The sequence below is a fragment of the Magallana gigas genome, chromosome 4 (genome assembly GCF_963853765.1).
Source record: "Magallana gigas chromosome 4, xbMagGiga1.1, whole genome shotgun sequence".
NCBI lineage: Eukaryota > Metazoa > Mollusca > Bivalvia > Ostreida > Ostreidae > Magallana > Magallana gigas.
Genome location: NC_088856.1, coordinates 2,957,591 through 2,981,449, shown reverse-complemented (window position 1 = coordinate 2,981,449; position 23,859 = coordinate 2,957,591). Strand labels below are relative to the sequence as shown.

Below are 23,859 nucleotides of genomic sequence, written 5' to 3'. Positions count from 1 at the left end.
AGACAAACATCGTCAGGGTTGACCGGGTAACCGGTGCTGGGAATTACCAGTGGTAAATACCAATATTTCATGACCCGGGAAACACTTCTTATTTTCTCAAGATTGGAAATCTTTCTTTGTTTGATTTATTCATTATAATGGAATACTAAGATACCGACAGAAAGAATATGTATAATAACACAGTCTATCATGTTCTTTAGGTGTTAAAATGATAAATCTTTTTTTTTTTCAGCTCTATCTAAGTTCCTGTTTAGCTTTTTTAACTATATGATTTGTATTTCTGTGATTTTAATAAGCACAATAAAGTTCAATACTTTAATTATCCTTGTAAATGTTAAAAACAAAAAACAATCCAGCAATAACACGTTTGGTGAATTGACTCGAGACTGCTAACTATCTTTATTTTAGGGGTAAACATTCTTTGAGTAGGGTTGATTGGCCTTTTCTAAGATGTGCTGCCTAATGTAGTAATGGTACTGTCACACTTACTTAGAACCGTTTTAACAAAGGCTTGGACTTTGGGCAGTCTGTTACAAACTCTGATTTGACGAAGGCGGGGTCAACTCATGGTTAACCGCACAGTCATTGGCCAATAGACATGAATATATTGAACGCAGTGAAACTCACCGGACTTCATACAGGGATGTATATTTCGCTGAAACAGCGTCAATTTCACACAACAAAGCAGATCTTGGCAAACAACTTTCCGGTTTTGACAGTGTATAACTATTAATGAGCATCTCTTAGCGAATGAGAAGAAAGGAGGGGTCATTATCTGATTTATCTTGTTTTGATGAGGAAAGTAGATAGAAACATCCCACAGAAAGTCCAACCTCTTGTTAAAGCGGTTCTACCTTTCGTTACTTTTTGGATTAAAACGTCAACCAACGTTAAGTCTTCTTGATCGTAAATTAATTGTTGATTTTGATTTATGTTATCCAAATCCCTAAGCTAAAATACATATAAAAAATAAAACTTATAAGCAAAGTCAGTCTTTAATAATTACACACCACATTAAACTTGACAATAAAAAATAGATGTTGTAATGTGTTAGTTATATATATGAGATCAACAATAGCATCTGTCAATAGTTTTGGCTGTGTATTACTCGGTGGACATCATTACTGGGACTAACCCTGGGCTCTCTGTGGATGATTGGAACAATCACAGCGGAATGGTCTGGACGAAGGACATGTAGAGGAACGGACACAATTCCCGAACCGATAACCGATATCCTTACAGAAAATATTTCAAGGGTCACAGGAAGTCCTACACGGGCCAACGGAAGTACAGCTCGCTCCAAGAATTACTACACCCAGCAGTAAAACGAGGTTCAATGCAACAGTACGTGTCATCTACAAAATAAGACGACTATAAGACGTACATGGATGTAATGGATGTATGTATGACTCATTTATGACAAAGTGTTAAATTAAAAGTACAGTTTATGGCAACAATACAAATAAAAGTTATATGATAAAATTGTGACCGTTTAGAGGGCGAGACCAAAAACACAACTGCGTTGTTATTGTTGTTTTACTTTTCTTCACTATACACTCCTCTAAGACTTGCAAAGTTAAGGGGACCTAGAAACGATTTGAGTTCAAAATTTTAACCCCTTCCCATTTTTATTGTTCAGAATGATTAAAATGAGTATTTTGAAAAATTTGAAAGTCAAATATCATATGAAAGTTATAAGCAAGATAAATAGTTTGTATTTTTTGGTTTTCTAAACAAAGCTCGGACCTTGTTATTTTTCACATATGTGGTTTGTTTTAATAAGTTTCGACCAAATGTTGCCTTATCTGTTGATAATATTGTTTCCGAACATATTGGATTAGTTTACTTGTTTGCCACAAGTCATTTTATCAAAGAAATGGTAGTTCAATACTTTACATCATTTGTAAACAAATAAAACATTCGAGCTTTATTTACCTAACAATGAATTCTTAGTTCTGTATCTCTCTCATAACTGCATGACTTTTAATATTTAAGTCATTTTTTACATTGATATAATGACTGAAGTTTTCAATAATATATTCTGTACAAAATAATTGTATCCAAAGCAAGGTTCCTCTCTATTAACTTTGAGTCTCATGACTCGAAGATAATAGAGAGAAAAACAAAAAGTAAAGAGATGATTGCAGCAAAAATTCACACAGATTTTCTATGTCAAGAAAGTAGAGAATTTTACTTTTCAAGTATTATAGGTCTATTTATAATTACAAAGAATTGAGATGAAAATCGTGTATGCATCAATTGGAGAACAGAATCTTAGAGTCTTAGGACCTTAAAGAAATGTCATCTATAGTGTTATTTTCAGATGATTTAAAGGCTATACGACAAGAGTGCAGTAGGCATGCAAACGTAAAGTCAAGATGTAACATTGGCCTATAGAAAACAGATACCATTTAATGGTTGCGTCAATCAAAATATGTAGTACTTTGCTTAAACGCAATCATTATCGTTGTCATCATCGTTAACACTAACAAAATTATTATTTATCTTACCTTGCCGTTACAAGATGTTACAATTTCCGACTATAGTCTGTCCCAAGATTTTTTGGATGCAGATTTTGCACGATTACTCGATAATTATACATATCACTGAGTTAAAAAGATATCCATTCAATAATATGAAAAATTTCCAAGACATCTTCTATATTCATAGTTTTTCAAAGTCTAACAGTTAACCTACACAGCCAAAAATTCGATCCTTACGGGAATTTAACATTGGAGAAAATGGCTACCACTTCGGCAGGGGCCTGTCATTATTCACATAAGTTCGTGTCTATACGTAATTTTACGTTTGTGACGTATGTAACGTCGCGCACGTTGATCGCGTTCACGCTTACGTTCGGAAAGTTTCTGTACTTGCCGTTTAATTTAACACATCTGCTCCGAGAATAACCAAAAATATAGGCCTAATATAGTCTGCTTTTGACTTTAAAAAAAAACCCTTAAAAACAAGAAGAAGAAGAAAAAAAAAGATGCCTATGATTAAGGGTGGGAAGACAGTCAAGTGTATGGAGGTAAATTTTTTTCTTGCAACTCGAGTTTTTCCGATTTTATTGCAAAAAGGACTTCATTGTTTCTATTTATTCTACAGTATACACGTTAATGATATCAACGTTGCGTAATTTGAAACCGTTTAACGGTAAAATCTTCCATCCAAATGTTTTATTTCTCCATTATTTCTTTGAGATTAATACAGTATTTTGAAAACACATAGGCCTACCTTGAAATCATCGTTGAAACTATTCCTTATCCTCAGAAGAACAACACAATTATCATATTTTATAAACGTCCATAGCAATCCAAAAGCAAGACCATATATCACCACCTGGACATAACACTGCAAGATTTGAATTTCAAGTTACATCCTCAACGTTTTCTTTGCTGTCTGCTTTGTATGATGTCACGAAAATTTGACCATGACCTTTGTTTAAATACCAACAGGTACCATGTCATTTTAGACCACAATTAATTAAATCCGTATACATAAAGAATACAGTGAAGTCATTTTTGTAAATCTGATATATCATGAGCCATTCACAACTTTCAATAACATGGAAATATTTTGGATTTCTTAAAAAAGGTGTATGGGGGTGTAAAATACAAGTTGTGAATGGACAAAGTTATATTTATATTACTGTAACATGCATTGTTCTTGAAAATCACTTCAAATGTTATAACAATATGAGCTATTCACAACTTATAATGATCAAAATTATGCTACATTAAGTTGTGAATGGACAAACAATTTAAATGCACAGGCGCCTGAGGTTCATTTTTTTTTTTTTTTTTTTTTACATTTTTATAATAAAATAATTCCATGTACTTGTCCATGTTCTATAATTAATATAATTACATGTATTATGTACATGGAATTATTTTGTTTAATATAGTACCAGTACATGGAATTATTTTCTTGTAAAAAATATTTTAAAAAAATATCAGGTACCTGTGTATAAATGCTATATATACATCTTGATCTTGATATATATAAGATAATTACATTAATGTGCAAAAAGCATTCTTTAATCAGATCAGTTAATTTGCATAAACAAACTGCAAGGGAAATAACAGCTTTAAAATTTTATTTCAATGAAGGGTTTGAAATTTAAAAACATATTAAAAATGAGCAATCATTGAATAATATTCATCATAAATCAAAATTTTCACATATTAAAAAAATTGTGCCAACATCTGTTTTCCATGAAAAATACTTTAAAATAGTAAAGGGAAAAGAAGAAAAACTGATATTCTTTGGTTTTTGAGTGTATATTCAGGTGTACTATCATGTAGAGAGTCAGACTGAATATATTTTCAACAAACATAACATACTTGTCCTGCAAAATTTAATTTGTAATGAATAGAATAAACTGGAATACTATAAACAGGTATACACCATGGAGCATTTTTCTCAAAATGAACAATGCAATTTGACATATTTTAAAATAAATTTAAAATAAAGATACCCCTCCCCCCACACATTTTTGGGGACAGTTTAAAAAAAAGTAAGCTTAACCTATAGAACAAAATTTTAAAAAGGTTAAATTGGCAAGGATTTTTATTTTCACTTTCAAGGTCTGGGGTGCCAACCAAGTTCCTAGTATCACAGTGAACTATTTAACATAGCTGTTTATTACTTAATACAGGTATATCTATGTTTGAAAAAGGCAAATTGATCCGATTCAGATATATGAAGATAACAGTGTGTTTAATGTTAAAATCATGCAATCTTAAAGCGTGTGCAGTAATGAATTTGACATCATTAAAATGCTCACATAGAATTCGATGTTTTTTGCTTTTCTGTAGGTTAATTTTATACATGATTAGGTATTGAATCAAATGAATACAGTGACGTCGGAAGCAAATTGAAAGTGGGGGGGGGGGGGGGGCGCTAGACTAATCATCAGAAATCTGACAAGCAAAAAAAAAACCTAATTCCCAAAATCATGAAAATTCTAATCCGTTTGGGAGGGGTATAACTATTACTCCAAAAAAGAATCTTACCTACCAAAAATTTTTTTTCTCCAGAATCATGAAAAATTCCTAATCCCTGGGTCCAATTTTCAATATCACTTTTGATATTTTATTTGATATTAAAATTTATGAACAATTATGCTTGCTGCGAGAAGAAGTGGGGGGGGGGCGGGTTGGCCCCTCCCTGAATGGGGGGGGGGTGGCCCCTCCCTGATGCTATATGCCTAATGGTTAGGACTAACTTTGCAAAAGCCCCCAGTCCCCTGCTTCCAACACCTATGCAATGATTCTAGTGTTCTTAATCTAAAACATGCATGTTCTTTTCTACAGCCTACAGATCTTTTAAAGAAGATATATGAGCATTTTACCATGGAATGCAAGCAGGGGAGAGTGAAGAATATCAAAAACCCTTTGAAAAGACTCTCACTCGCAACTGGTAAAAATAAGTCTTTGTAAATAGAAAACTCATTAAATTCCTTTCAAAAATCGATATCCTTTTTGATACTTTGGATGCATTTTTTTCCTAAAACAAATGATGAAAATTAAATTCAACATTGGCACAAAGCACCATGGATGACAACTTACATTCACAGATAGCAAGCCAGTAGGTTCTCTGAGTGACTTAGCTTAGAGACCTAAATTTATAAAATTGTTAGCATGAATTTGTATTAATCCATGCAACACAAATGTTTTGTTTACATGGTACATGTACTAGTAAATACATATTTAATAAAATCTGTTTTTACATCTATAGGAATATCTGAGAATACTCTAAAGAGAAAAGTTATGCAAGACCCAGTTGATATGGTGGTGGAGGATTTGCAAGTCCCTGCTCCAAAGAAGAAACCTGGACCCGATAGGAAGCTGGATGACTTCGATGCAGACCTAATGAAGAGGACCATCCATGACATGCAGTTGAAGGGCCAGTACGTTTCATTGCGCCAACTGTCGGATGTTCTGGTAGAAAAGGGAGTCAGGCTCTTCAAGTCTTCATTGGGGAGACTCGTGAAGGATCTTGGGTTCAGGTAAGCACATTAAGACAAATCACTTTGTCATGACGTAAAACTGAAGAGTCATATGCACTCTAGATCTGAAAAAATAAAAATTACAGGTAGACTTTACTTTAGCATATCATGGCCAATTAAACATGCCTCACAGGTCATGACGGTCCTGGAATACCATAGCCCATAGATGGACCTGTCAGTGAGTGTCATGGTTGCATTTAAAGCTTCATTATTGGTGTCTACATCCTAACATGGCAAATTGACAATATATCTTGTACTTAAGATGATGTTAAAAATGTAAAATTTTAACAGACTATGATAGACAAAGACCAATGACAATAAAACATTCGAACCAAAATAAAATTATGTGATGAAAAATGATAGGTGCATAACAACATGATATCCATTTTTTCAGGTTCTACAAAGCAGGTTCCAACCAACGCTACATTGGAGATCGGAATGACATCGTAAGTATGCGACATACTTACCTGAGGTCCATTAGGAAGTTTAGAGAGGAGGGTCGTCCTATTGTGTATTTGGATGAGACTTGGTTGAACACCAATCATGTAGCAAGGGGAGATTGGGTGGACTGTCCTAGGACATCTACCTCTGCCTTTGAGTCACATCGTGGAGGTCATGGGCGTTTTGTCCCATCTGGGAAAGGCTCTCGTCTGATAATTGTGGATGCAGGTTCTTCGGCTGTGGGCATGATCCCGGGATCTGCTCTTATTTTCGAGTCGAAAACAGGCAACCAGGATTATCACGACGAGATGAACTCGGAAAACTTTACGAAGTGGTTCACTGAGCAGTTGCTCCCTAACCTACCGGCTAATTCAGTCATAGTGATGGATAATGCTTCCTATCACAGTTATCTGGATCCTGAGTCTAAGTGTCCGACTTCGTCGACACCGAAGGCCGAGATCCAGTCTTGGCTTGATAGAAAGGGTATCCATTACGCCCCGGGAATGATCAAGGCTGAATTGATCACATTGGTGAAGCAACATAAGCCTCGTCCTAAATATGTTATAGACGATTTGGCTTCAAAGGCAGGTCACACAGTTTTGCGTCTACCTCCCTATCACTGTGAGCTTAATCCTATTGAGTTGGTCTGGGCTGAATTAAAAAGTTTCGTCGCCAGGAGCAATTCCACATTTAAGAAAGATAAAGTGAAGGAACTCTTTAATCAGGCTAGATCAACTTATGGGGTTGAGAAGTGGCGTAAGGTAGAGAGTCACGTGATAAGAGAGGTCGAAGAAAAACTGTGGAAACTCGACGGAGTCCAGGATGAGGAGGTTGCTCCTGTGGTCATAGACTTGACGGACTCGGAAGACAGTGACAGTGACATGGACACAGATTCTGGTGATGACGAAAATGACTCTGACTCTGACGAATCCATGGGCTTCGTTGAGGAGTCTGACAATGAAGTCACTTGTTGCATATGTGGTGATTACAATGCTCCTGGAAAGTCTCGAAAGATTGTTTGGGTTGAGTGTGAGGTGTGTAAGAGGTGGAGTCACCGCATATGTACCAAGCCCTCTCTAAAGTCAGGTAAGTGTGTCCAATGTTGGAATGCTTTGTATGGACTGAATCCAGCTCCTTCATGAGCCTTCCCATGGTCTCTGGAGAACTGCTCCCTTTTAAAGGTAAAAGAAAGAAAATTAATCACTGATTTACACCTAATTTCATAATTAATTTTCAATTTTCAAAAGTGGCGTACCAGTATTCTTTACATGTAGTCCCACATAATTTGGGGGAAAACATATTTGAAAACATCTTAAAGAATATTTTACGTACCGGTAATGTAGCTTATCTTTTGTTATTCTGACAGAAACACAACATTCCAAATATTTTAAAATGTTGTGTCTTTAAGGTCAGACGCAACCTACCTTCAATTATTTTGTAAAAACAATTTCTCATATCCGCAGTTTTCGTGGATTGCCTAAATTTTACAGGTTCATGGGGACATAATTTCGTGTATTCTCTTAAACCTACGAAGGAAATATGACTTTATAACCCTTATATATTCATTCGTGGAAGATGTTGATTCGTGGATGAGAGGTACCCACGAATTCAACGAAAATTGAGCCACCACGAAATCTAATGATTCCACAGTATATGTATTATTTATTAACGAACTGGTAATTTAAACTTTTTTGGAAATTTTGTATCAGTGATTAGTTTCATTTCTTTATTCATGGGACTGCTATTTATAACTAAGCATCTTTAATTAGTTTTTTTACAGGTAAATATGATAATTGACAAGTATATTTTACCTCTCTTTGAACAATGAGGATTAAATAATATACTGAATACTGTTTGAAATAATTTTTTAAAAACTTTAATCCTTCTCTTCAACAAATATTCATTCTTCGAGTTTGTCTCGACTTTCATAATATTTAAAACAGTAAAGTTGTCCATCCAACACCCAGAGTACTAGTATTGCTCACATAAATAAATATTTTGTATACTTTTTGCTACGAGACAAAATATCATTTGATAAATCATAATTGATGCATCTGAGACCTATTAATATATTTGAATTTTCAAAGGGGTATGGGCCCCTACCTTCTAGATCTGTCTTGTAGCATGATGACTACAAATGAATGATAAATTAAATGTGCTAATAATGCATGCTTGTTTAGGGTGATCAAACATAATACAACTCCCAAATTAATCTACAAATGATTTCTACTTGTACAAATGATCTTTTCCATCCATTGTTAATCTTTTTCATTGATTTTAATGACTATATATATGAAGATGGTAAGTTATAAAAGCAGTCCCAATACTGAACTAGTATACCTGACTTTTGAGAAGTGAAACTTCAACTATTCTTCTTCTGCATGTTATGAATGGCTTCGTCAGCAGATCTTCATCTATAGTATCAATCTTCCTATAGCGATCAGCTCTCTCTTTGTAACAGGGACTTCCATTATAATACCTGTATATATGTTATTCAAGTTCAATCACAATTATGTATTACCAGTAGCTTCCTCCCCACACGTTTTGTAAATTTTGTGATTAATATGAATTTATAAATTAAATTGATTTAATTACATGTAATGACTGTGATGTTGCAAATCTGTGATTGGTTGCTTACTTTACAAATACAAGTAACCTCCTTTTGCTTCTTTGTTGTTGAATTTGAAATTGTAAATTTCAATAATAATTATTACATGTAATGACTGTGATATTTCATATCTGTGATTTGGTTGGTTACTTTATAAACAAAAGTAACCTCATTTTGCTGCTTTTATTGTTGATGAATTTGAAATTGTAAATTTCAATTATATTTATCACATGTAATGGCTGTGATATTTCATATCTGTGATTGTTTGCTTACTTTAAAAATACAAGTAACCTCATTTTGCTGCTTTAATTGTTGTTGAATTTGAAATTGTAAATATCAATTATATTTATCACATGTAATGACTGTGATATCGCATATCTGTGATTGGTTGCTTATTTTATAAAAACAAGTAACCTCATTTTGCTGCTTTAATTGTTGTTGAATTTGCAATTATAAATTTCAATTATAATAATTACATGTAATGACTGTGATATTGCACATCTTTGATTAGTTGCTTAGTTTACAAATACAAGTAACTTCATTCTGCCGCTTTGTTGTTGAATTTGAAATTGAAAATTTCCATTATTAATATCACATGTAAAGACTGTGATGCTGCACATCTGTGATAATATGATATCAAACATCTAATTTTAACTTCACATCTATCATTATAAAATATATTGTTAATGATTATCTTTCATGTTATAATGAAAACAAAAGGTTTGATCATGAATGACCTCTGTACAAAATAAACATTATAAAATTATAATAACATTTCTCCTTGTTGTTTTTTTTTTTTTAAAAACTATGTTTAATACTATAATGTAGATGCTGAATGGGATTAATATGGATATTAGCTGTAAATTGCAAGTTGCTAAAAATTTTAATAACAATTTCTGCTTTGTATACAGGTACTTGTAGTTCAGCAATATTTTGTCCTATTGATGACTTCTTGAACTAATTTCAATTGATGAATATTCTTGCTGTTCAAAATTTTAAAACAGCTGGCATATTAATATTGTTTTAAATTGTTCAGCTTGCTCGAATTAGATGACCTCTGATGTTTGTAATTGGATCTTGCATAAGGCCAAAGTAAAATTATTGTTTGTTTGGAATTGCCTTACACCTCATTGAAATTCCCTCCCCCATGATGAAATTTTATTTGCGAAAAAGAAGTTTTTATATGGAGATTTTTCTTTTTATCAAAATTTGATAAGATAAATTTCAAATTTGAAAAAAAAATCCCCATCCCCTCTCTCCTGGGTCTAGAAACCTCCATGCGGCAATTCTAAACAAACTTTTTTAAGAATGGCATAAAAAAATATATAATTCTATAACATATTAAAAGAAACTATTTCATTAATGAAATTATATTATCATTTAAAGCCATAAATGGAACAGGAAACAAAATACTGCAGATATCAAATAATTCTTTGGCTTATGGTTGGTAATTTACATGAAATAAATTATCATACATACATGTATCTTGGCCTGGTTATTATAACCATTAATAACAGTATAAAATTAAAATAAATAAATACAATTCTATTTTTAAATTTCAAAAGTAAGGTAAAATACATGTTTAGAAATTGAACTAATTAATCAATAAACAATTAAAATTTTAAGCTGTGGGTTAGAGAAAAGCAATGAACAAAATTTCAAGAAGAATGCTCTTTTATAATGCTGATTCTTTGAATGTTTTTCCACCCCTACTTTCATTCACATGATATAATCATTGGCCCACAGATTTACAAGTGTGCCAATGTCAAATTAACAGTAGGTTATTGTCAAGTTTGTGAGGATTTCAATCTATTCCTGTTTAATATATTAAGTGATTGATTTAACGGTATGTGTTCAACAAAAACTCACAGGGGTACCCTACTTTCGCTTTCGCACTGCAGATTCATTTATAAACAAGTTACAACTGAAGTATTATGATTGCTCTTATTATCAAACCATTTACGATACATAGAACAAAATATTAACATACCTTTGTAAAAAGCTTTCCAGTTGCGCTGTCATTGAAACGTTCACAGTCCCAACAGTCACTCATCATGCTTAAAATGTCAGCGCATCGTAACTTATACGTATCGATATATAGGTCATCATTAGTTGTACTGCATCACACTCGGATTTATGTTTTCCTGACTTAGAATTTACAAAAGGATAACTAACAGTCTCGCTAAATAGCTAAATTATCATTTATATTTGCACAGATTAAATAAAACATTATGTTTTATTTTTTTTTCGATTTATTTTAAAGCGCATGAAAAATAATAACTACTCCCTCGTACGCTTGGCAGCAATGGCCGAAATTAACATTGTAAAGTCCCGTAGACTTTGAAAATCGGCTCATACATAACTAAGGGAACATTTATGCGGTCAGTTACCTGTTATTTTGTTTGGAAATTTTTGTTAGCGTTTAATTTTATTCATTTTACTAAAAAATTCTCTGACATTTATTAAAAATTGTCAAAATATCCCGGAACCGAGAACCTGGGACAGACTATAATAAACGATAGCATACAACACAATGATATTCGAGCATTTATAGGGCCATACAACCAGTTGGATAAGTAATTATATAGTGATGGGTTTTGCCTGTTTTTCAAAATCGACCTTCGAATGGTGCACCTTAAGGATCTTTTGTTTTCAGTTTGACGTATATGTATTATTCATCATATATTCTAAAAAGAAGGTGATTGTTTAACGTAAAAAGGTGTTTGCAAAAGCAAGGTTGTGGAATATTTACGTGACGATTTTTCAAAATTTAAAACTTGTTTATGATATGCATGTTGTCAACCGTGCAGAAAAAGTGCAGAGAAACTGTATATTTTTTTTACGCCATAGAGGATTTACAATTTAAAAGTAATTACGCTTTCAAAACGAGATTTTATCTGAATTATCCAATATTTTTAACTTTGAAATGTTTTGTTTTTTAAAAGATGATGATTGCTTGATTGCTTATAATTATCGAAGTACTTTCTCGCCAAGAGTACAAAACAATTTTTACTTCTTGGAAGAAAGCGATGCACCTAAATGCGAAAGAAAACATAATACAAAATTGGGAACAAACGATAAAGAATTGTTTGTACATTTTTATGCATATTAATTTGAATTTGTGTGTAATATAATTTGAAGTTTCCATTAATTTCGTAAACAAATTTCATCTGGGTTTGATTAGAAGAATAATTTAACTTTTCTTAGACAATTTTACAAATGTACAAATTTTTAAATAATCAAACAAAAGTTTACAATCTGTTAATGGCATAAACTAAAGGTTGTTACAATGTTTCAATTGCAATTAGATATGTCTTGTTAAACTAATTTCCGATATAAACAACCGAGTGTCTTGGTGACAATTATCGCTAGCACTATCAAGCGTAACAAATACATCGATATGGTGACGACGAATGGCACACTGAGTTTCTTAAACAGCTCCAGTACCGATGGCCAAAGGTCTGGCAATATGAGGTACAAAATCTGCAGTTGTTCTCACAATAATAATCCACCGGGTGATCACTGCTTACCCCGACAATAACGGCACCAAGCGGAGAAACAAGCGTAAATGCTACAACTCTTGTCATCAACAATATAAAGTGAAAGGAAGATCACAAATTTAATATGTGAAGAAATCAACTTCATGCAGTATTTGCTGTTTATGAGAAAAATTATTAATTTATATCACAAATAATTCGTTTACTTGGGAAGAGGGTGGTTCGTAAACGTTTAGAAAGACTCTTCTACTGTCAGAACTGTTACATCGTAATAAAATTCGCATTAGAAATTCTTCTTTGCACAATTGATAAAAAAAATCATATTGTATAAAATTGATATTTATCCCTATGAAACGAGTATACATGAGTATAATTCCTTTACTTGGTCATACATAATGCTTCCTCTTATATCAGTGAATGTTTCATTGCATTCAATAAAACAAACTCATGTAAATTAATTTACACGCGTATATAAATCAAAAATAGAAAGTGAACTAAAATAAAGTCCCTGCAGCATTGTGTCATCAATATTCTTGCCAATTTGATTTTAAGCGACTAAATAGATATAAATTCCTGGCAGCGTTGTCAATATTTAGTTTTATTAATTAAAATGTTGCTAATTTCCGAAATAAACAACCGAGTGTCTTGGGGACAATCACCGCTTGCACTATCAAGCGTAACAAATACATCGATATGGTGACGACGAAGGGCACACTGAGTTTCTTAAACAGCTCCAGTACCGATGGCCAAAGGTCTGGCAATATGAGGTACAAAATCTGCAGTTGTTCTCACAATAATAATCCGTTGGGTGATCACTGCTTACCCCGACAATAACGGCACCAAGCGGAGAAACAAGCGTAAATGCTACAACTCTTGTCATCTACAATATAAAGTGAAAGGAAGATCACAAATTTAATATTTGAAGAAATCAACTTCATGCAGTGTTTGCTGTTTATGAGAAAAAATATTAAATTATATCACAAATAATTCATTTGCTTTGGAAGAGGGTGTTTCGTAAAGGTTTAGAAAGACTCTTCTACTGTCAGAACTGTTACATCGTAATAAAATTCGCATTAGAAATTCTTCTTTGCACAATTGATAAAAAAATCATATTGTATAAAATTGATATTTATCCCTATGAAACGAGTATACATTAGTATAATTCTTTTACTTGGTCATACATAATGCTTCCTCTTATATCAGTGAATGTTTCATTGCATTCAATAAAACAAACTCATGTAAATTAATTTACACGCGTATATAAATCAAAAATAGAAAGTGAACTAAAATAAAGTCCCTGCAGCATTCTGTCATCAATATTCTTGCTAATTTGATTTCAAACGACTAAAAATTTGATTTTAAACGACTAAATAGATATAAATTCCTGGCAGCGTTGTCAATATTTAGTTTTATTAATTAAAATGTTGCTTGTTTAAAAAGGGAAAAAAACTACACATTAATTCTGATTTGGTTTAATTCAAGTTGTAACCTTCTTCATTTGATCATTTAGCCTATAGAGAATAAAATGCCAATTTCTTTCGTCAGCAAAAATTATAAGCATAACGATTTCCATTCTATGACAGAAAGGACTGGATTAATTCTTTCTCTCAGAGAAGAGAAACTTTCAGACTTATATCCGACTTAAAACATTACCTTTTTTGTTCTAAAAAAGGCAAGTGTCATATAAACCTGTTGACAATGCTGATGATTTACATATTTTAGCTGTGCTTAATTTTGATTTTTCCAACAAAAGGATTTTGATAAAATGATTAAAGGGGTGTGGTCACAAATTTGATCAATATTTATTTATTCGTTTTTAATGTTTAAATGTATCCAATACTTTAGTAAGACATTTGTATTAGCCAACCAAATTTCCCAGCAAGACCTAAAATAAATGCAACAAAGGCTAGGATCTGTTTATTTATGTTCAAAACAATTTGTGGAAAGAAAAAAATCAGCTTGAAATTTTTACCGGTAAATTAACAATGTAAACAAAAACATTCTTGTCTTGCTTATATTTCCTCGACTGACACTCAAATTTTGGTAAATTAATATGAAAGCATTACTAAAGCACTGTAAAAAATTTAAAAAAAAAAAGAGAATTTGACCAAAATTGTACCATGTCCTAGGTTTATTTTTATGAACCTGTTCAGGAGTTGTGCCCCGGATGATCAAGAATAAATTTATTGATTAGTAAAGAGTGTGAATTTTATATAGGGCGGTGTCTCGATTTACAATCTGATCAATGTTGGTCCATGTAAATATTATCGAGCATATTTATTTTTTAAAGAAACATAAAACTAGAACTTTAGGCTTCATGTATAAAGATTACAACTATAACTGACTCAAATGACAAATGATACTGATGTATAAATGAGCTAGTCTTTCTTTAAACATATGTAGTAAGCTTTTTGGGTTTTAATTTTGCTCTATCACGATGAAAAAACAAGATGTTAGGTTAATTTTAGGGATTCTTTGATATTATATGCACCTGTTGGTTTTACGATATAGACTGTGGTTTTTTTATGGAAAAAAAAATTGAGTTCATGAAACGAAATTCAATACTTCTCTCAGTTTTTCAGATTAAAACGTCAACCAACGTTAAGTCTTCTTGATCGTAAATTAATTGTTGATTTTGATTAATGTTATCCAAATCCCTAATCTAGAAAAATATAAAAAATTAATCTTATAAGCAAAGTCAGTCTTAAATAATTACACAACACATTAAATTTGACATTAAAAAATAGATTTTGTAATGTATTAGTTATTTATACATATGAGATTCACAGTAGTATCTGTCAATAGTGGCTGTATTACTGGGTTGACACTATTACTAGGACTAAACCTGGTCTCTCTATGGATGCACGAAACAATCACAGCGGAATGGTGCGGACGAAGGACAGGTAGAGATACGGTCACAATCCCCGAACTGATGACCAATCTCCTGACACAATCTATTACAGGGGTCACAGGAAGACCTACACGGGCCAAAGGAAATACAGCTCGCTCCAAGAATTACAACACCCAGCAGAAAAACGAGGTTCAATACAACAACACGTGTCATTTACAAAATAAGACGACTATTAGACGTTCATGGATGTATGTATGACTCATTTGGGACAAGGTGTTAAATTAAAATACAGTTTATGGCAACAATACAAATAAAAGTTATATGATAACCTTGTGACCGTTTAGAGGGCGAGACCAAAAAACACAACTTCGTTGTTATTGTTGAGTTTCATTTCTTCACTATACACTCCTCTGAAACATGCAAAGTTAAGAGGACTTAGAAACGATTTGAGTTCAAAATTTTAACCCCCCATTCTTAATGTTCAAAATCATTAAAATGGGTATTTCATATGCTTTGTCGAAATTTTACAGTCAAATATTACATGAAAGTTATAAGCAAGATAAATGGTTTGTAATTCTTTCGATTGTAAACAAAGCTTGGACCTTGTAATTGTTTACATATTTTTTGTGAATAAATTTCAAACAAATGTTGCCTTTTCTGTGGATAATATTGTTTCTGAACATATTGGATCAGTTTACCTTGTTTGCCCCAAGTCATTTTGTCAAAGAAATAGTATTTTCATCCTTTACATTATTTGTAAACAAATATAAGACTCGAGGTTTATTAACCTAACAATCAATTCTTAGTTCTGTATCTCTCTTATAACTTGACTTCTAACATTGAAGTCATTTTTTCATTGATATATTGACTGAAATTTTCAAGAATAGATCCGTGCATTCTGGACAAAATAATTTTATCCATAGCGGGTTCCCACTCTCTCAATTTCGAGTCTCAATACTCGAAGATAAGAGAGAGAAACAAAAAGTAAAGAAATGATTGCAGCAAAAAAATTCATTCAGATTTCCTTTGTCAAGAAAGTAGAGAATTTTACTTTTCAAGTATTATAGGTCTCTTTACAAAAAATTGGGTTAAATATCGTGGGTGCATGAATTGAAGAACAGAATCTTAGATATATTCCGATATTTACGACAATAAAAAATGTCATTTATTGTGTTATTTTAAGAGGATTTTAAGGTTATACAGCAAGAGTGCAGTAGCCATGCAAACGTAAAGTCAGGTATAACATTGGCCTATAGAGAACTGATATTATTTCATAGTTGGGTCAACCAAAATTTGTAATAGTTTTCCTAAACACAACCATTATTGTTGTCATCATCGTCAACGCTGAAAAAATGTTGTCAACGCTAACAACAAAATTTTTGTCTTACCTTACCGTTACAAGATGTTAAGATTTCCGACTAATAAACGATTGCATACAACACAAATATTTTTAGAATATTTATAGGGCCATGCAACATGTTGTTTAAGTAATTAATTAATGATTGGTTTTCCTGTTTTTCAAAATCGACCTTCAAATGGGCCACCTTAAGAAACTTTTGTTATTCAGTTTGACGTATTGTTGTTATTCATCATATATTCTAAAAAGAAGATCACTGTTTAACGTATGAAGGTGTTTACAAAAACAGTGTTCTGGAATATTTACGAGACGATTTTTTAAAAATCAAATCTTGTTTATCACGTGCATGTCGTCAACCGTGCAGAAAAAGTGCAGAGCAAGTGTATATATATTTTTTTACGCCTTAGCGGATTTACAATTTAAAAGTAAATACGCTTTCAAAACGCGATTTTATCTGAATCATCCTTTATTTTTAACTTTGAAATTTTTTGTTTGTTGAATGATGATGAAAATTATAGCTTGATTGCTCTTTCTTTCTCCCCAAGAGTTCAGTATTTTTTACTTCTTGAAAGAAAACGATGCAATTAAATGCGGGAAGAAACCGTACAAAATTGGGAACAAACCATATTGATTTGTTTGTACATTTTTATGCATGTGCATTTAATTTTTTGTGTAACCAGACAATATATTCATTATTTTCAACCGTTTTGTTAAAAAAATATTATCTGGGTTTGATTAGAAGAAAGTTTATAATTTTCAAAGACAATGCTATTGATGAATTTGTTAGTGACTTAAAGGCTAAAAATTGAACAAAGCAGTTTTAATTTTAAAAAAAATCTATTATTTGAAACATAATCGTCGTATCGTCATCAAAGTAATTATTCAGTTGATGTTATTTCTCAATTTTGAATAAACTTGTAGGGAATGACATTGACAAGATGGACAGACTAGCAGCACAGTTTTTTTTAATTCTTTTTTTCTGTTTTTTTTTTTTTTTTTTTGTTTTTTTTTGGTTATTTTGTCAAACAGCTATTTTAAAATAATGACATTTTTCAATCATAAAAAAGTGTACTTTTCGAATAATCAAACAAAAGTTTACAATCTGTTAATGGCATGAACTAAAGGTTTTCACATTCTCTTAAATACAATTAAATATGTCTTGTTAAAATGATTTGCTAAATAAACAACCGAGTGTCTTGGTGACAATTACCGCTTGCTCTATCAAGCGTAACAAATACATCGATATGGTGACGACGAAGGGCACACTGAGTTTCTTAAACAGCTCCAGTGCGGATGGATAAAGCTCAGGCAATATGAGGCACAAAATCTGCAGTTGTTCTCACAATAATAATCCGTCGGGTGATCACTGCTTACCCCGACAAAAACGGCACCAAGCAGAGAAACAAGCATAAATGCTACAACTCTTGTCATCTACAATATAAAGTGAAAGGAAGATCACACATTTAATATGTGAAGAAATCAACTTAATGCAGTGTTTGCTGTTTATGAGGAAAATTGTTAATTTATATCACAAATAATTCGTTTGCTTGGGAAGAGGGTGTTTCGTAAAGGTTTAGAAAGAATCTTCTACTGTCAGACCTGTTACACCGTAATAAAATTCGCATTAGAAATTCTTTTTTACACAATTTATAAAAAAATAATTATATTGTATAAAATTGATATTTATGCCTACAAAACGAGTATACATTCTTTGATTCTTTTACTTGGTCATACATATTGCGTCCTCTAATATCAATGAACGTTTTGATTCATTGCATTCAATAAAACACAATCATGTGAATTAATTTACATGCGTATATAAATCAAAAATAGAAACTGAACTAGAATAAAGTCCCTGCAGCATTGTGTCATCAATATTCTTACTAATTTGATTTCAAGCGACTAAATAGATATAAATTATTGGCAGCGTTGTCATTATTTAGTTTCATTTATTAAAATGTTGCTTATTTAAAAAGAGAAAATAACTTTACACTAATTCTAATTTTGTTGAATTCAAGTTGTAACCTTTTTTCATTTGATCATTTAGCGTATAGAGAATAAAATGCCAATTTCTTTCGTCAGCAAAAATTATAAGCATAACGATTTCCATTCTATGACAGAAAGGACTGGATTAATTCTTTCTCTCAGAGAAGAGAAACTTTCAGACTTATATCCGACTTAAAACATTACCTTTTTTGTTCTAAAAAAGGCAAGTGTCATATAAACCTGTTGACAATGCTGATGATTTACATATTTTAGCTGTGCTTAATTTTGATTTTTCCAACAAAAGGATTTTGATAAAATGATTAAAGGGGTGTGGTCACAAATTTGATCAATATTTCTTTATTCGTTTTTAATGTTTAAATGTATCCAATACTTTAGTAAGACATTTGTATTAGCCAACCAAATTTCCCAGCAAGACCTAAAATAAATGCAACAAAGGCTAGGATCTGTTTATTTATGTTCAAAACAATTTGTGGAAAGAAAAAAATCAGCTTGAAATTTTTACCGGTAAATTAACAATGTAAACAAAAACATTCTTGTCTTGCTTATATTTCCTCGACTGACACTCAAATTTTGGTTAATTAATATGAAAGCATTACTAAAGCACTGTAAAAAAGAAAATTTGACCAAAATTGTACCATGTCCTAGATTTGTTTTTATGAACCTGTTCATGATCAGGAGTTGTGCCCCGGATGATCGAGAATCAATTTATTGATTAGTAAAGAGTGTGAATTTTATATAGGGCGGTGTCTCAATTTACAGTCTGATCATTCCTGATGTGAAATGTTGGTCCATGTAAATATCATCGAGCATATTTATTTTTTAAAGAAACATGAAACTAGAACTTTAGGCTGCATGTATAAAGATTACAACTGTAACTGACTCAAATGACAAATGATACTGATGTATAAATGAGCTAGTCTTTTTTAAAACATATGTAGTAAGCTTTTTGGGTTTTGATTTTGCTCTATCACGATGAAACAACAAGCTGTTAGGTTAATTTTAGGGATTCTTTGATATTATATGCAACTGTTGGTTTTACGATATAGGTTGTGGTTTTTATAGAAAAAAAGTAAATTCATGAAACGCTATTACATACATCTTGTTTTTCAGATTGAAACGTCAACCAACGTTAAGTCTTCTTGATCGTAAATAAATTGTTGATTTTGATTTATGTTATCCAAATCCCTAAGCTAAATGCATATAAAAAATAAAACTTACAAGCAAAGTCAGTCTTTGATATTTACACAACAAATTAAACTTGATATTAGAAAATAGATGTTGTAATGTATAAGTTATACATATGAGTAACATCTGTCAATAGTTATGGCTGTATTTCTCGATGGACACCATTACTACGACTAACCCTGGTCTCTCTATGGATGCACGAAACAATCACAGCGGAATGGTGTGGACGAAGGACAGGTAGAGATACGGTCACAATCCCCGAACTGATGACCAATCTCCTGACACAATCTATTACAGGGGTCACAGGAAGCCCTACACGGGCCAAAGGAAATACAACTCGCTCCAAAAATTACTACACCCAGCAGAAAAACGAGGTTCAATACAACAACACGTGTCATCTACAAAATAAGACGACTTTAAGACGCTCATGGATGAATGTATGACTCATTTAGGACAAGGTGTTAAATTAAAAGTACAGTTTATGGCAACAATACAAATAAAAGTTATATGATAACCTTGTGACCGTTTAGAGGGCGGGACCAATAAACACAACTGTGTTGTTATTGTTGATTTTCATTTCTTCACTATACACTCCTCTGAAACATGCAAAGCTAAGGGGACTTAGAAATGATTTGAGTTCAACATTTTAACCCCCCACCCCCATTCTTAATGTTCCAAATGATAAAATGGGTATTTAATATACTTTGTCAAAATTTTACTGTCAAATATTACATGAAAGTTATAAGGAAGATAAATGATTTGTAATTCTTTCGATTGTAAACAAAGCTCGGACCTTGTAATTGTTTACATAATTTTTTGTGTATAAATTTTAAACAAATGTTGCCTTTTCTGTGGATAATATTGTTTCTGAACATATTGGATCAGTCTACCTTGTTTGCCCCAAGTCATTTTGTCAAAGAAATGGTATTTTCATCCTTTACATTATTTGTAAACAAATATAAGACTCGCGCTTAATTTACCTAACAATAAATTCTTAGTTCTGTATCTCTCTCATAACTTGTCTTCTAACATTTAAGTCATTTTTTCATTGATATATTGACTGAAATTTCCAAGAATAGACGTGTATTCTGGACACAATAATTGTATCCATAGCGAGGTCCCACTCTCTTAATTTCGAGTCACAAGACTAGATGTTAAGAGAGAGAAACAAAAAGTAAAGAAATGATTGAAGCCAAAAAAATTCATTCAGATTTCCTTTGTCAAGAAAGTAGAGAATTTTACTCTTCAAGTATTATAGGTCTATTTACAAAGAATTGAGATAAATATCGTGTATGCATCAATTGAAGAACAGAATCTTAGATATATTCCAATATTTATGACAATAAAAAATGTCATTTATTGTGTTATTTTTAGAGGATTTAAAGGTTATACAGCAAGAGTGCAGTAGCCATGTAAACGTACATTCAGGTGTAACATTGGCCTATAGAGAACTGACATCATTTCAAAGTTGCGTCAATCAAAATTTTCCTAAACACAACCATTATTGTTGTCATCATCGTCAACACTAACAACAAAATTTATGTCTTACCTTACCGTTACAAGATGCTAAGATTCCCGACTAATAAACGATTGCATACAACACAAATGTTTTTAGAGTATTTATAGGACCCTGCAACATGTTGTATAAATAATTAATGATTGGTTTTTCCTGTTTTTCAAAATCGACCTTCAAATGGTCCACCTTAAGAAACTTTTGTTATTCAGTTTGACGTATTGTTATTATTCATCATATATTCTAAAAAGAAGACCATTGTTTAACGTATGAAGGTGTTTACAAAAACAGGGTTCTGGAATATTTAAGTGACGATTTTTCAAAAATCAAAACTTGTTCATCATGTGCATGTCGTCAACCGTGCAGAAAAAGTGTGTTTTTTTACGGCATAGAGGATTTACAATTTAAAACTAAGTACGCTTTTAAAACAAGATTTTATCTGAATTATCAATTATTTTTATACTTTGAAAATTTTTATTTGCTGAATAATGATGATCGCTTGATTGCTTATATTTATCAAAGTACTTTCTCGCCAAGAGTACAATATATTTTTTTTCTTTGAAGTAAGCGATGCAATTAAATGCGGAAAGAAACCAAAATGCAATAATGGGAACAAACCATATAGATTTGTCTGTACATTTTTATGCACATTAATTTGAATTTGTGTGTAATGTAATTTGTTTCAATCAGTTTCGTAAAAATATATTATCTGGGTTTGATAAGAAGAGAAATTAAGAAATTTCTAAGACAATTTTACAAATGTACAAAATATAGTAGAAATTGTCCGACATCATATACAATGTCAACCCTTGCACGCACGGGTCAAAGTCTAGTTATTAGATAATAGTAATGCATGTCAATTCCGGCCAAACATTATAAACTGGGACACGCCTAACATATATGGATACATATTGAGATAATAGATATACAGATTCATATAAAACACATGAATATGAATAGATAAATGAATACACACAATAATAATACACAAAACCATTATATTGTTTTTAGTATTATATTAATCTTTTAATTCTCCAATGATGTTGGATTAAAAGCTATAATATTTCTTAATGATTTTACTAAAACTGTATCGATTGATAAATTGCAGACTAGTTTAACCTCAGGCAACGATTGCTTATGTGTACACACAAATAATGACGGCACGAAACAGGACGGGGTTTGGGGCTCGCTCCCCTCTTCCATTTTTTTCAGCAGACATTTTTCTTTTGTTTTAATAAACAAAAACGAATTAACAAAAGTTTTGCCTCAGCTTTTTTCGGAGCATGGAAAAACTGACTGAGAAAATAATAATAAAAGCAGTGAAAATGGAAATGAAATTTATATTACTGAAGTTATAGGTAAACGCATATTCTTGTTTATCAACCCCCACCCCCCACCCCTCTCTCCCCGCGTATGAGGATTTACACGATTTGCGATTTATTTTAGTTGTCAAGCTTTTTTTAGGATGCGCCTCCCCCTACACACACACACTGTAAAAAAACGATGCTACGTGCCTACATTGTGTATTTATTTATAATATACGTGAGTGAATATGTAAACAATGATGCAAGCAAAAATGATATAACTGCTTATTGAAGTTATTTATTGCATTACAACAGTTTTTATAAGTACTTCAATTCTTGTTACGATTTCTCCAGGGTACGTTTTTTTTTACGCCAGGAGTACATTTTTTTCACTTCTTGGAATAAAGGATGCAAGTATATGCAGGTAGAAACCATACAAAATTAGGAACAAAGCATTTGCATTTGTTTGTACATTTTTACCCATGTGCTTTTAATTTTATGAATCCGACAATTATTGGAATTGTAATATCCTTTAGTTCTGTAAAACTCTGGTTTTGATTAAAAGGTAGTTTATTATTTTCTAATACAATGCTTTTGGTTATTTTTTCAAGGACTTAAAAACTAAATATTTGAACCAAGTAGCTGATCTTTTATTATAGATATCGATTATTTAAAGCATGATCTTCATAACATGTACAGATATTTTATTAATAGAAGTTATTTCTCAACTCGTAAGAATTGTCATTGTCAACAAAACAGGGCTTCTCCGAACGCCTACTGCCCAATTATCATTATTCAATTATACTGGGCAATTATGGGGCCTTCTAAAGAGGCACAGGTAGACTTACCTGTGTTTCCTTGAATGAAAAATAATATAACAGTTTGTCATTTTTGTTAAATTTTGAATGTCTTTATAACTAAAATTGTTGCATAAATAAAAAGAGAACATTGAATCAATTTTGATATATTTATTTAATTTATCAGCACAACATTTAATTTAAAACAATAAAATAATATTTTAAAATTGCATAACATTATATATACAATTTTCTTTTTATTTTGACACATAGCAGTATATATACA

General features: G+C 31.8%; 1 protein-coding gene and 2 long non-coding RNA genes across 6 annotated transcripts; 1 reads left to right on the top strand and 2 right to left on the bottom strand.

The window, feature by feature from the left end:
- Positions 1–959: 959 nt before the first annotated feature.
- On the bottom strand, positions 960–21,697 carry LOC105317744 (uncharacterized). Of its 3 annotated transcripts, none has more exons than XR_010712651.1 (4): positions 21,509–21,696; positions 20,138–20,357; positions 16,804–18,198; positions 960–1,355 (listed from the first exon to the last, which is right to left on the bottom strand). It is a non-coding gene; the product is annotated as an uncharacterized lncRNA (long non-coding RNA). The 3 variants fall into 3 exon arrangements; XR_010712650.1 differs by having other exon boundaries at positions 16,799–18,198; positions 21,509–21,695; XR_010712652.1 differs by lacking the exon at positions 960–1,355 and adding an exon at positions 13,160–13,439 and having other exon boundaries at positions 16,799–18,198; positions 21,509–21,697.
- Positions 4,677–11,553, bottom strand: LOC117687979 (uncharacterized). The gene is made up of 4 exons (XR_010712649.1): positions 11,053–11,553; positions 8,795–8,933; positions 6,481–7,626; positions 4,677–6,078 (listed from the first exon to the last, which is right to left on the bottom strand). It is a non-coding gene; the product is annotated as an uncharacterized lncRNA (long non-coding RNA).
- On the top strand, positions 5,292–8,880 carry LOC117688898 (uncharacterized). 2 transcript variants are annotated; one of them, XM_066080922.1, is made up of 3 exons: positions 5,292–5,424; positions 5,743–6,013; positions 6,408–8,880. In XM_066080922.1, exons 1-3 carry the CDS (start codon positions 5,358–5,360, stop codon positions 7,594–7,596), a joined length of 1,527 nt encoding a protein of 508 aa, XP_065936994.1. In that variant the 5' UTR covers positions 5,292–5,357; the 3' UTR covers positions 7,597–8,880. The 2 variants fall into 2 exon arrangements, with proteins under 2 accessions (XP_065936994.1, XP_065936993.1); XM_066080921.1 differs by lacking the exon at positions 5,292–5,424 and having other exon boundaries at positions 5,664–6,013.
- Positions 21,698–23,859: the final 2,162 nt, after the last annotated feature.

Coding starts and splice junctions, on each gene's coding strand:
- LOC117688898 (XM_066080921.1), top strand. CDS start 5,664: ATGCAACACAAATGTTTTGTTTACATGGTACATGTACTAGTAAATACA. Junction 6,014..6,407: donor GTGAAGGATCTTGGGTTCAG/GTAAGCACATTA, acceptor CCATTTTTTCAG/GTTCTACAAAGCAGGTTCCA.